At 42.4% G+C, this 13799-nt stretch overlaps 1 protein-coding gene across 1 annotated transcript in view; it reads right to left on the bottom strand.

The window, feature by feature from the left end:
- LDLRAD3 (low density lipoprotein receptor class A domain containing 3) overlaps nt 1-13799 on the bottom strand; it is a gene marked incomplete at its 3' end in the record, with an annotated part of 112781 nt that overhangs the window by 47987 nt on the left and 50995 nt on the right. Inside the window, exon 3 of the mRNA XM_080346176.1 lies at nt 1167-1292. Coding sequence (XP_080202302.1) covers nt 1167-1292 — 126 coding nt within the window. The remainder of the gene's footprint in view (nt 1-1166; nt 1293-13799) is intronic.

Here is a 13799-nt window from a genome sequence, read left to right on the forward strand (position 1 = left end):
TGAATTTTCAGTTGAGACTTGTCAGTCCATCACCTCAAGGATATTCAATGTGCTTTCGTCAAAACTTCTTTCTAATCTACTTGTTTAAGCATAAGCCAAAGTTATTTTCTTAACCTTCAGTCTTGTTTCTCTAGCTTCACTTGCTACACAGAGCTGCTATCTCCCTGCCACAGTCCTCCTAGAGCCCAAACCAGATTCTCTATGCCAACAACAGACGACACCTTAAGAGATGTTCATACTGTGGGGGAAAACACAAGAATGAGAAAGGCAGATCCTCCAACAAGCAGACAGTGATAGATCACTGTAAAGATCACCCCTTTTGTTATCTTTGAAAGCTAGTGTCTGTTGTCCTCCTCCTGACCTTTACATTTCATTAAAAGGAAAAATACAGCATGCTTCAACAAAAGAATGAGCAAGTATTTGCCACAAGCTTCCATCTACAGACCCACACTTTTAGCAGCTCCTGATAATAGCAACAGACCTGCTGGATCGACTATCACCTTTCCTTACTGCTATGATATATACCTGTTAGACTTAGAGATACAAACGGATCTATGCAGCCACACACAGGGAGTTTAGCCCAAGTTCAGTAGTACTTCAGATGATCTCTCTGCTGAGACTTCCTTACCAAACAGCAGCTCAAGCTAGTGCATTGGCATGCATGCCTGACTTTGAGAACCGCCTTCTCCTTCCAAGAACCTGTTTCATTAAATAACCCTTTGTATGCTTTTTTTTTTTTTGGTGAACATGTATAAACAGACAAACCTAAATGTGCTGATGAACAAATAGGTCATTCTTCAGTGACAAGAAACAGGCAAATAAAAATTAAAACAATTTTAAGTCATACTTAATATTTGCCCAATTTGTTACGTTTGAGTACAGAGAACCTGTAACCAAAGCAAACATACAGCTTAAATCTCATTTCAAAGTTCCAAAGCGGCTTGAAGTATCATATAGGCATTATATACAAAACAAGACTGAGTTGGACCTTAAAAAAAAAAGATTGTCATTTACAAAGTGAAAAGCACAACGATTATCCTGGTCATAAATGACAGGGAGAATATTTGACTCAGAAACTAAAGGTCAGTGAATGCTTCCTTTCTAAGCAGTATTAATCATCTGAAAGAAAAAGAAGTGGCAGCACTCGAAAGCAGGCTTGCACTTACTGCAGTTTTCTTCATCACTGCCGTCAGGACAGTCCTCAAAGCCGTTGCACTGGAAGCGGCCAATGATGCAGTGGATCCCACTAGCGCAGGGGAAGAATGTGGCACCGCATCTGGACTTGGCTTTCGCTAGGAAAAGATACAGACAGAAGAGGGGAAAGATGAGGGAAACAATTTACAAAGGTTAGAGATACTTTTGTAGCAGGACAGGTTAGGGTACTCTGGGCAGCGATGGTGGCACTGATGTTAGGGGCCTTCCAAACTCCCTATGGCCTGCTTTCAACTGCTTTACATTTTTTGTAAGATTTCACTTGCTTGGGCTGAAATATTTGCAATTTGTATGATTTCCAGAATGACTGAAACACTGAAACTTAAAACAAGTCAAATGACCTCTCAAAACAAATTTAAATTTCTCAACACTTTGGAGTACAAGTTTGTAAATTTGTAGGTACTCCTAACTTTCTCTTAAAGACTCACATGAATTTGACCAACTTAGAAGCACTGAAGGAAAAATACTAAAATAGAGGGTCATACTTCACAGAAAACAAAAGCAACTATTTCTTCTTTGCATGGAAGTCTGTTGTAAATGTCACTGCCTCAGGCGTAAGTCCAGGAGACAGACACCTAAGCAGGTCCTCAGGAGGCAGACAACAACCCTCAGAGACAAAAGTCTAGCTGGACTAGTCATATCCCCCCCGCAACCTGGAGCTATATGTCACATGAAGTCCATAAACACTAAACAACAGCAGCAGTGTAAATTTTGTATACCACCAAGCTTCTCCTGCTTGCTCAGAGGAGCCAAACAGTGAAGAGCCCAAGGTAAACAGAGATAACGAATGAACATGGCAGCAAGTTCAGAGAATTTGAGATCTGGAGGCAAACTTGGGCAAATACCGGTATTCAAAGAGTAAGGATCATCTGGAGAAGGAAAGGAGAAATGCAGAGATATCAAGTGAATCAGTATCTTTATGAGAATAAGAAACACAAGAGACCTTTATTAAAGTATTTTTCAGGCTTCAGAAATCAAGCTCAAAAAAGAAAATGCTATAATTAACACTGCCTTTATTCAGCACAATTTATATAAAATTGGGTGCGAAAGGAACATGAGTTACATGAATCACATCTCTTGCTGTCCATCATACAGTTATTCACGACAGAAACTACAGCTATTTCATAGTACCAGTACATCTATTCATATAACACTAAATACTAACAATAGCATTAAAATGTGTTTAACAAATGATTACAGAATCTCATTATGATCTCAAGTACTTCACATTTTTTACTTCACTGCACAGCAGCCCTTCATGGCAAGAAAAGAACACTGCCCTCAGCTATAATGATGCAAATGCTTCCACCAGGATGCTCAAGGCAAGCACAAGTTAAGTCTTGTGGTATCACCAGCCTAGAACAAAGCAACTCTCAAAGTAAAAAAAAAAACATTAATGAGACATGTGGTTAGATTTTTTTCTCCCTTTTGCTTTTTCAAATTAGCACATGACACAATGGATCACATCACAGGACACTGAACTCTTCAGAAGAAGTCCACTCTAAAGCAAAGCCAGTCACTGCAGGAAGAGTATGCTGGTAACTGCAGGAAGGTGCGTATGGTACAATGTGAATACACAGTAATACCATGCACAGACCACTGATGGGAGAACACCAGAAAAAAAGCCAGCTCCATAACCTGTAGGCCTTTTGAGTAAATGTTTCCTACTCCTACACCAAATCTACAACACATGTGCCACCCCTAGGTTTTGAGATGTGACAGATCTTGAGATCACAGCAACAGGCAGTCTTTTTACGCATCCATATGGCACATCAATATGCCAACCTGTGCAGTTTTACAAGGCCAGGACAAGGTCAGGGACAAGCAGAGTCCGGACAAAAAAAAAAGGTATATCCAATAGGGACAAACTTTCAGCAGTAATTTGGAAGGAATCCTCACTTCCAGGGTTAAAACCTAAGTGCAGCTGTAGCAAAGCCTTCTTCCATAATTCAGGAGAGTACATATAAACTGTCTCAAACACCACAGCTGCAGTAACTCTCACTTGATTTAGCATCCTCTGACATGAAATTCTTGCAGTTCCTCTCTTACATTTTTTCTTTATTACACCAGTAGTTTTCAGCTAGAATTATGAAGTGTAAAATAGGATGTATCACTGAATTTCACATATTCAACTGCCACTTTTTCTGAAGACTATCTAAGGTCCACCTGGGGAAAAAACTTGAACCATTACTTTGTAGTAAAATAGGGAATAAATTACCCTGAAGTAGATGCTGTGTTTAACACCACTGACAATGGAAAACCCTCAGCCAAGATATCCAAGCCCCCGCGATTCTTCACACAACTTCAAAGAGCAACTTATGTGTCAGAGTTTTGAGGCAGACATCTCAGCTAAATAATTCAGTAACCAGAGGTCTGAGGCAGTCTTTAAACAAAAGCAGCAAAACAAACACTTCAGCAACAGATTCCCAGACCACCACTGAAGTCAGCAGTCTGTATTAGCATTTGACCAATATTCACCACACTAACTAGCTAGCCAAGCTGCTGCTGGAAGTGTGTGGTAATAACACACATATACGAAATGATGCCCAGTGCCTTCACATGTTGTTTTTCTTTTTCTGAAAGCTAGCACCTTTTTGAAACCACACAGTCCGTTTACATTCCTCAGACCAAACTGACAGCATCTGGACAGCTTCCTTTTTTAGAGATGTATTCTGAGCCAGAACAGTTCCAAGAGGAGGAGAGGCAGAAGAAATAAGAAAAGTGAGAAGCAATTGTAGTTTTGCCCCTATTAACATTTACTGCATCCCATTTCTTCAAGCAGCTTTACTTTAGACATTTGTGGTTTGATTTAAGACTCTAAAATTTTGTGGCAAATCACATTCAGATATGCCCTCTGACATCTCTGAAAATCCTGCCAAATGAAGGCTTCAAAGTTATTTACTTCTAGAATTTCTAATATGGGCCATCTCTTACAACCTTACTCTTTCAGATATACTGAGAATCACTAACACCTGAGCCTCTGGCCCTCTGAAGAGCAGAAGTCATGTGCCTGCCCTTTCCTGATCAGAGGTACAGTGGCAAACGCAGCAGGAGCTCTTTTTCAGGTACAACAGACACACATCACAGCAACCTCAGTTGTCCTGGCCTCTAAGGCAAGAATGCCCAAAGCACATCTGGTGCTTTACCTATAGCTACTGCAGTAAAGCTATAAGCAATATTTAATGTTTGACCACATCTGGAGGAAAAAGGTGCTAGAATGACCAGGAACAAAGCCAAGCTTCTGGAAAAAATATGCACTCTTTCTTCTGTTTAGAGCATCCTGACACCTCATCAAAAAGAGGGGGAAAATATTCAGGACAATGATTTAATGAAAGTACTACTTAGATAATTATATAATGTTTAGTTCAACATTTTCTTGCCAGACCTTTTCTATCTCCTCCTCCTCTTGAAACAGCAGCCAGCAAACAAGGGGCTGGCCACTTGGGAAGAATATAAGGCTGCTGTTACAGGATGTAGGAAGGCAGCTAGGATAGCCAAGGCCTCCTTAGAATTACAGCTGGCGAGAGGGGTCAAGGACAGCAAAAAGAACTTTTTCAAATACACAGCGGATAAAACTAATACCAGAGGCAATGTAGGCCCACTGATGAATGGGGTGGGTGCCCTGGTGGCAGAAGATACAGAGAAGGCAGAATTACTGAATGCCTTCTTTGTCTCTGTCTACTCTGCTGGAGGCTGTCCTGGGGAGCCCTGTACCCCTGAGACCCCAGATGAAGCCAGGTCAATGGAGGAGTTTGCTTCAGTCAATGAGGACTGGGTTAGGGAGCAATTAAACAATCTGGACATCCATAAATCCATGGGTCCAGATAGGATGCATCCACGGGTGCTGAGGGAGCTGGCTGAAGTCATTGCTAGACCCCTCTCCATCATCTTTGCCAAGTCTTGGGAAAGGGGAGAGGTGCCCGAGGATTGGAGGAAAGCAAATGTCACTCCAGTTTTCAAAAAGGGCAAGAAGGAGGACATTTACATTTACATTTATTTAATAGCAGCTATCTATTTGGTTCCTTAAGTGACTTCAGCCTTGACCAGCTTTCAAAGGACAGCATTATCTTTCCAATCTATATAATTCTGTTACACTTGGCTGAAATGGGCTCAGGGTAACCAAAATTACCAGGATATCAAGAAATGACAAAAGGGAAGTGAAAAAGGACACAGACGTGTGGATCATCTGACCTAACGTATTATGTGCCTTTGTGTTATAACCAGCTGAAGAAAAGGGATAAGTTGGCTGTTTTTAAAGGAACTGGCAAGTCCTCCTGAGCCCAGGTCTCCCGAACCTAAGAAACTGAGAGACCACATGTTGGAGGGGAAGAGGAAAGGACTGAGGGACACATGAAATACAGCAAGAAATCACATCGCAACTTACAAAACTGCATCTAAAGAAAGGCTACACAAATACCAGATACAGTGTGGATCCAATTGCAGAAATACAGCAAGTACAAAAAACACCCCAAATAAACCAACATTCAACCAATTTGTCAACCTATGGCAGAAAAGGTTCATTCCAGTTCTATTCTATTTTTACCTATTCATGGCAGAAGCAATCCAGGACTGAAACATTAACATGAACCTGTATTTAAATGACACAAAAGGGAATTGCCATGATTTTTAGAAAGAGGTATTGGTGAGCCACCATGCACTGGACGAGCCTCCCCCGACTCCATTAGCCATGGGAAGAAATTGCTCTTCACTGAAATATTCTTCTCATCTCTTACAATTCAAACGGGAAGTGAGTGGTGAAGATGGTGGTAGAAAACTGCTGGCCACAGTATAAGCTTGCCAAACGTTGCCCCCAGGCTGGTTTGCTTAAGTTCAAGAAAATTATTTTGGCAGTAGTACCTGTGAGTGTGTGAAGTCACTCCTTATGCTATGCAGAAACCAATCCTACCACCCCCTTCTTTTAAGGCTCTAAAAAAATAGCAGCTTCCCATCAGGATGAGTTGTACATTCTATGGAAGATGTGACAGTTTGCAGGCGCAGCTCTACAGCATTAACAAGAAAACATTTTGCTGTCTTTAGGGCAGCATGTGTGAAAAAGCACTATTTTTCAAAATGTGTAATCCATGTTATTATTTCTCAGCAGAGATGAAAAACAGCAGAGGGGAAAAAATAATTTGACATGTACTACGTCAAACCTTATACTGTATACGGATACCCCCTTGTATAAAAGGCTTGTGAAGCATGGGAACAGGCTGCTCAGGGAAGTGGTGGAGTCACCATCCATGGAGGTGTTTAAAAGGCATATAGATGATGTTATTAGCGACATGGTTTAGTGCTAGATTTAGGTTATGGTTGGACTCGATGATCCTGAGTGCCTCTTCCAACCAAAATGATTCTATGATTCTAAAAGCAATTCTGATACTCTTGACTTGGCTACAAGGACTTAAACTGGACTAGAAGGTTACAGCAGATCTTCTGTGACAGGCAGGCGATTTTTCTTTCTATAGATAGGGCAGAAAAGACATAAAATGTTTTCTATAATTATCAGTAAGCAAAGTGTAGTTGTGGACTACAGATATAAGGAATACAGCCAGGACAAGATAGCATGGCCCTACTTCTAGGAAAAAGACAATTTCATATGTAACTGTAAGCAGATACTAACCTACTGTACAGATACCACAGTAGAACTTTAGAGCTGTGCCCCACAATAATGATACAATGCTTAAAGAGAAGACATTATACATTCATAACAGGTTGAGTTTCTCTTAGAGAAGCCAGTATGCAGTATTGCTAATTAAACTCTAGAGAAGAAACGTTCTGAGTGAATCACGACTGTCGACCCAGCTAGTCTACACCTCCAGTATTTCACACCTAGTTACACAGCTTATTGCATGCAACAGATGCAAGGACAGCACACAACAGGGACCTCACATAATGTGGACACTACGGCAAGCACATTTCCTTCTTTTAACTCTACAAATATTTATATTTTCAAATCTTTCTCATTTTCTCATATTTTTGCAGTCTGGAGTGAAACAGGATGTAGCAGATCCAACAGCAGACAGTGACAACCCGCAGCTAGAAGTAAACTGCACTGCAATAAACTGCACAGTACTTCAGCACCTTTGAACTGAAATTGTTGCCTTTAGAACCCCTCCAGGTAGCAATCAGGCAAAATATCTTTAATGCTGCTTCACACCCACACATCTCAATCCAACAACAGATGATGATTTATTCAGCTAATCAACACTTGATTACTTGCTTGAGACATGAGCAACTCTCCAGACAGAAACTGTTGTGTGCAGATGCTGCATTATTGCAGAGCCACTGGTATTTTCCTGACTTTGATAATGAACCATCTTAAACCTCTCTGCTGTTGTTAATTTACGTTAAGAGATGCCACAGCCACAAATAGCACTGTAAATTCAGTCTCTCTTGATGCACGCGTGGTGAGGCACAGCATTTCAGTAAAGACTCTACATGAAGGAGTTAAAGGTAGCCACCTTTTGAACTTATCCCTGTTCTTTGAAAAACAGGTTTAAACTTTGATTTACACAGAAGAGTAGGATCGATTTTACAAAACTACATAACACAAACAGGATAGCAGCAAGACAGGCCCTAATGCAATTAATGCTAACAGTTGTTCGGGGTTAGTTAGTTCCTGTTTGAATTCTACCTTATTTTCAGTTCAGTTCCCAATGGGAAAGCCATCACTACCTGCAGTCATTCAGCTGCCTCAGCACAGAAGGAAAACATCATTTGTTGGCTCACAGATATTCAACAGGGCTGTCTTTCAGAATGACATGGATAATTTCAGTTACTCTGCTTGCTTTTTCCTATCTAGAAAAAAGCTAGTACTTGAGTACTATTTCCAATATAAAATCCACTGAACAGATTATTATGCCAGAAATTCTCTAATTCAAGACAAAACAACTTTTTAATTTAAGGAGTTTTGATCCAAAACACTGTCAACTGCAGAGCATTCATTGCGCCTACAAAAAGCACTTGGGTCACTCTTATCTTTGCTGCCTGTTTAACCACTCAGGTGAAAGAGTCATTTACTTCTAATGTAAACTCACAGAAAGTGAGCCTAAAAAGTACTCTATTTTAAAGGCAGCAATTTTTTAAGTAGTCAAATTAGCCCCATCAGAGGTGTTGTGGTTTAACCCAAGCTAGCAATACAACCATGACAGCCACTCACTCACCTCCTCCCCATCCCCATCCCCCTCCAATATGCAAGAGAATCAAAAGAGAAGGGAGAAACTTGGATTGAGATAAACACAGTTTAATAAAATAACAAAATACTAACACACTCCTAGTAAATATATATTAAAAAACAGAAATAAAAGATACTCAAGGCAATTCCTCATGAACTCCATCCACATCGAGTGGCCACTCCCAGGAAAGCAGCACCTGGTCCCCACAGCTGATCCCAAAGGGAAAAAAAAAAAAAAAAGAAAAAAAAGAAAAAAGGCAGAAAAGCAAAGCCCAGAGGCCTCTGCAAAACAGGAAATGCCAAAATAAATGTCCTGACTGAAACTCCTCCAGCTCTGACAAAAAGAGTGAAGAGAGGAAGAGCAACCCAGAAGGTCCTGATTCTTCTTAAATAATTAGCATGACGCTAATGGGATAGAATACTCTTACTGATCAGTCTGGATGTCAGTCAAGCTCTGCTCCATCCATGCCCCACCTCCTCGATGCCTCCCACCTGTGGGCAGAGCACTCAGAGCATCTTTGGCTCTCAGAACAGAGAGATCAAAAACATTAACTCTGTGCTGGGATGTTATCTTCTTGTTCTCAAATTAAGTCCAAATAATGAGCATGCTAACAATGAAAAAGAAAGGTTTCTAACTGCATAAAGAAAATGAACTCATTTTCAGTCAAACCAGTACAAGAGGTTGCCTCTAACATAGTGAACTATTACTCACCTATGTGGGCAATATTTACGCTATAGTTTACAGTAAGAAAGAAAGGACAATACCAAAGTAAAAGATCTGATGGAGTCTGCTGCCCTGAAGAGTAAACTTCTTCCTTTAAAAAGGGGAAAAAGAGAAAGCACTTCAGAGTTGGACTACTATGGGTCTGTGGCCTTTACTTCTTGTCAGACAGTAAGGCGTTAAAGTAATATTTCATGATCCAGAAGTCTATGTTTCAGTCCTTCAAAAATATCTCAAAGCAGATGAGATGTCAGAAGAGAGTACACACAATAAGCTTGTAAAACAGTAAAACAATTTATCACTAAAAGAGGTATTTTAGAAGTTACTACTCATTAAACAACCTGAACAATAACATCATACAAAAGGACAAATTCTAAATCAGCTGTTACACCATATAAATTAAGCATAATTTAAAAGTTGTTAAGTTACTCAGGATGCATTCAGACAGGACAAAACCTCACCCTTCACAGACTTAAGTAGCAGGGGCCACCCTCCTCAGAGGACATCACTGGGCATGATGGGCTGCAAATCCTCACCCCATCCTGGGCTACTAGCTACCTTTATCTTTTTATTTTAGTTATGCTACTGACTCCATCTAACTGCTAAACCTGTCTGTTCCCAAGCTCTCCAATCTGGCTATTTACTGACCCTCACCTAGAGGAGACCCTCGAGAGGTTTAAATAATTAGCACCACAAACCCTCTTGATCTCTCTGCATAAAAAGCTATCAAACTTAAGTAGCTATTGCAATTGCCCTTACTCATGTGCAAATTTCTGTAATTGAGTTTCAAATGAAATATTCACCATGGTCACTGCATTATAAATCTTATTGTAACTAGTAAGTATTTGGTTACTTAATCATGAGTGAAAGTGAGTTTATTCCAGCTTGATATTCCAAGTTGGAGAGCCATCTAAGCAAGTAACAAAAAGATCAGCAGCTGGCTTACAGCATCTTCCCAATTAATGCAGACACTAATTTCATGCATTGTTTCATATTCAGCTTTGCTTCAGAATTTTGATGTTTGTCATCTACCTGCAACAAATATTCCAGGTCAACCAGGAGATAACAGGAAGCAGCAAGAAAAACTGAAGGACACTTAAAAAGCACTCTGTGCTCATAAATTGTGAATAGAACTCCAGAGGTCTTCCATGGATATAACTACAATACATACAACTACTTTTATAGAGGAATTTCTAGTTCTCTGCTATATATTCTAGTTATTTAGAAAAAAAAAAAAACCATGTTAAATTCATTAGCATTTTACACAGATTATTTCTGGATTATAATTAAGACCAGGACGACTAAAGGTTGTTTTTGTATAGTTTTGTAAGATTGTTGTTTGCGCAACACCTGGAAGCCTGGAATCCTAGCACATGATGATCCTTACTCCACTAATATGAATACATGAAATCTACTTTTACTGCAGCTTTTCATTGCCATGATCCAGGGTAGGTCTGGTAGACAGCTTCTCTCTTCCTTAGTTCTGTCCCCACTGTTAGATTTTTTCCTTCCATATATAAACCTCCCCTGTCATTAAACAGTCAATTAAAAAAAGATTACCTACTTATTGGTTTCCTTATAGACAAGCGCTTTCTCCACAGATATTTAAAAGGCACTAGATGGAGATGTAGTATAAGGGGAATGAAGAATGATTTCAAGGTCTTGAGAAGGATGGTGAAAGACTCAGGGGCTCAAGTGATCTTCTCTTCACTCCTTCCATCTTCAAGTGATGATGTGGGATGGAATAGGAAAATTCAGTCTCTAAATGGTTGGCTCCAGGACTGGTGCTACAGGCATGGCTTTGGATTTTTTGATAATGATTGGTTTTATAAGACTCCAGTCCGGACAGTGTCACGCAGGAAAGGTTTATCTCGCAGGGGCAAAAGGATGCTGGGGCAGGAATCAGCTGGGCTCATTTGGAGAGCTTTAAACTAGGCTCAAAGGGGGATGGGGTTGTAGCTGGGCTTGCCCCAGTGGGGCAGCATTCTAAAACTGATGAGGACCGGGTGGCCTCCTATGCCCCTAGGGAGAAATTGGTGTGCTCTGCTCGCTCCCTGAAATGCCTGTACACCAATGCGTGCAGCATGGGGAATGAGCAGGAGGAGTTAGAATCCTGTGTTTGGTCGGGAGATTATGATCTGGTGGCAATTACAGAAACATGGTGGGGCGCTTCACATGACTGGAATGTGGTCATGGATGGCTATGTCCTTTTCAGGAAAGACAGGCCAGCCAGGCGTGGTGGTGGAGTTTCTCTCTATGTGAGAGAGCAACTACAATGTACTAAATTCTGCCCAGGAGCGGATGACAAGCGAGTTGAGAGTGTATGGGTCAGAATTAAGGGGCACGCTGGCAGGGGTGACAGTGTTGTGGGCGTCTATTACAGGCCACCAGATCAGGCTGAGGAAGTTGATGAGGCCTTCTATGGGCAGCTGAGAGTGGCCTCACAGTCACAGGCCCTGGTTGTTGTGGGGGATTTTAACTTCCCTGATGTTTGCTGGAAGGACCATTCAGCCAACCAGCCACAGTCCAGGAGGTTCCTCCAGTGCATTGATGAGAACTTCCTCATGCAGATGGCGGATGAGCCGACTAGGAGAGGTGCACTGCTGGATCTCATCCTCACCAACAAGGAGGGTCTGGTCTAAGCGGTAAAGGTTGAGGGCTGCCTGGGTTGCAGTGACCACGAGACGGTGGAGTTCAGCATCTTGTGCGGCAGGAACAGAATAGCAAGTAGAATTGCAATCCTGGACTTGAGCAGGGCTAACTTCGGCCTTTTCAAACAATTGCTGGGTGAAATCCCATGGGCAAGACTGCTTGAAGGAAAAGGAGCCCAAGAGAGCTGGATTGCATTCAGAGATTGCTTCTTCCACGCTCAGGATCAGAGCAACCCCACAGGGTTCAGGGACTGCTTCTACCAGGCACAAGATCAGAGCATCCTGACACATAGGAAGTCAAGGAAGGGAGCCAGGAGGCCTGCGTGGTTGAATAGGGATCTGTTGGGTATGCTCAAGCAGAAGAGGAGAGCTTACAGGTCATGGAAGCAGGGGTTGGCCACTTGGGAAGAATATAAGGCTGCTGTTAGAGGATGTAAGAAGGCAGCTAGGATAGCCAAAGCCTCCTTAGAATTACAGCTCGTGAGAAGGGTCAAGGACAGCAAAAAGAACTTTTTCAAATACATAGCAGATAAAACTAATACCAGAGGCAACGTAGGCCCACTGATGAATGAGGTGGGTGCCCTGGTGGCAGAAGATACAGAGAAGGCAGAATTACTGAATGCCTTCTTTGTCTCTGTCTACTCTGCCGGAGGCTGTCCTGGGGAGCCCTGTACACCTGAGACCCCGGATGAAGGCAGGTCAATGGAGGAGTCTGCTTTAGTCGATGAGGACTGGATTAGGGAGCAATTAAATAGTCTGGACATCCATAAATCCATGGGTCCAGATGGGATGCATCCACGGGTGCTGAGGGAGCTGGCTGAAATCATTGCTAGACACCTCTCCATCATCTTTGCCAAGTCTTGGGAAATGGGAGAGGTGCCCGAGGACTGGAGGAAAGCAAGTGTCACTCCAGTCTTCAAAAAGGGCAAGAAGGAGGACCCAGGTAATTATAGACCGGTCAGACTCACCTCTGTCCCTGGGAAAGTAACGGAACAGCTTATCCTTGGTGCCATCTCAAGGCATATCAAGGATAAGAGGGTTATTAGGGGCAGTCAGCATGGCTTTACCAAGGGTAAGCCTTTTATGAGAATGTAACAAGGTGGACGGATGATGGCAGAGCGGTGGATGTGATCTACCTTGACTTCAGTAAAGCCTTTGACACAGTCTCCCACAGCAACCTCACAGCTAAGTTGAGGAGGTGTGGTCTAGACAATAGAGTAGTGAGGTGGGTTGCAAACTGGCTTAAGGAAAGAAGCCAGAGAGTGGTAGTCAATGGTGCGGAGTCTAGTTCGAGGCCAGTATCTAGTGGAGTGCCTCAGGGGTCAGTACTGGGGCCAGTATTATTCAATATATTCATTAATGATTTAGACGAGGGAATAGAGTGTACTATCAGAATGTTTGCTGGTGACACTAAGCTGGGAGGAGTGGCTGACACGCCAGAAGGCTCTGCTGCCATCCAACGGGACCTGGACAGGCTGGAGACCTGGGCGGGGAATAACCTAATGAAATTTAACAAGGGAAAGTGTAGAGTCCTGCATCTGGGCAGGAACAACCCCAGGTTCCAGTATAGGTTGGGAAATTACATATTAGAGAGCAGTGTAGGGGAAAGGGACCTGGGGGTCCTGGTGGACAACAGGATGACCATGAGCCAGCACTGTGCCCTTGTGGCCAGGAAGGCCAATGGCATCCTGGGATGTATTAGAAGGGGGATGGTTAGTAGATCGAGAGAGGTCCTCTTTCCCCTCTACTCTGCCCTGGTGAGACCACATCTGGAATATTGTGTCCAGTTCTGGGCCCCTCAGTTCAAGAAGGACAGGGAACTGCTGGAGAGGGTCCAGCGTAGGGCAACGAAGATGATTAAGGGAGTGGAGCACCTTCCTTATGAAGAAAGGCTGAGGGAGCTGGGTCTCTTTAGTTTGGAGGAGACTGAGGGGTGACCTTATTAATGCTTATAAATATATAAAGGGTGAGTGCCACAAGGATGGAGCCAGGCTCTTCTCGGTGGCAAACAATGATAGGACAAGGGGTAATGGGTACAAGC

Source organism: Nesoenas mayeri, assembly GCF_963082525.1.
Source record: "Nesoenas mayeri genome assembly, chromosome: 5".
NCBI lineage: Eukaryota > Metazoa > Chordata > Aves > Columbiformes > Columbidae > Nesoenas > Nesoenas mayeri.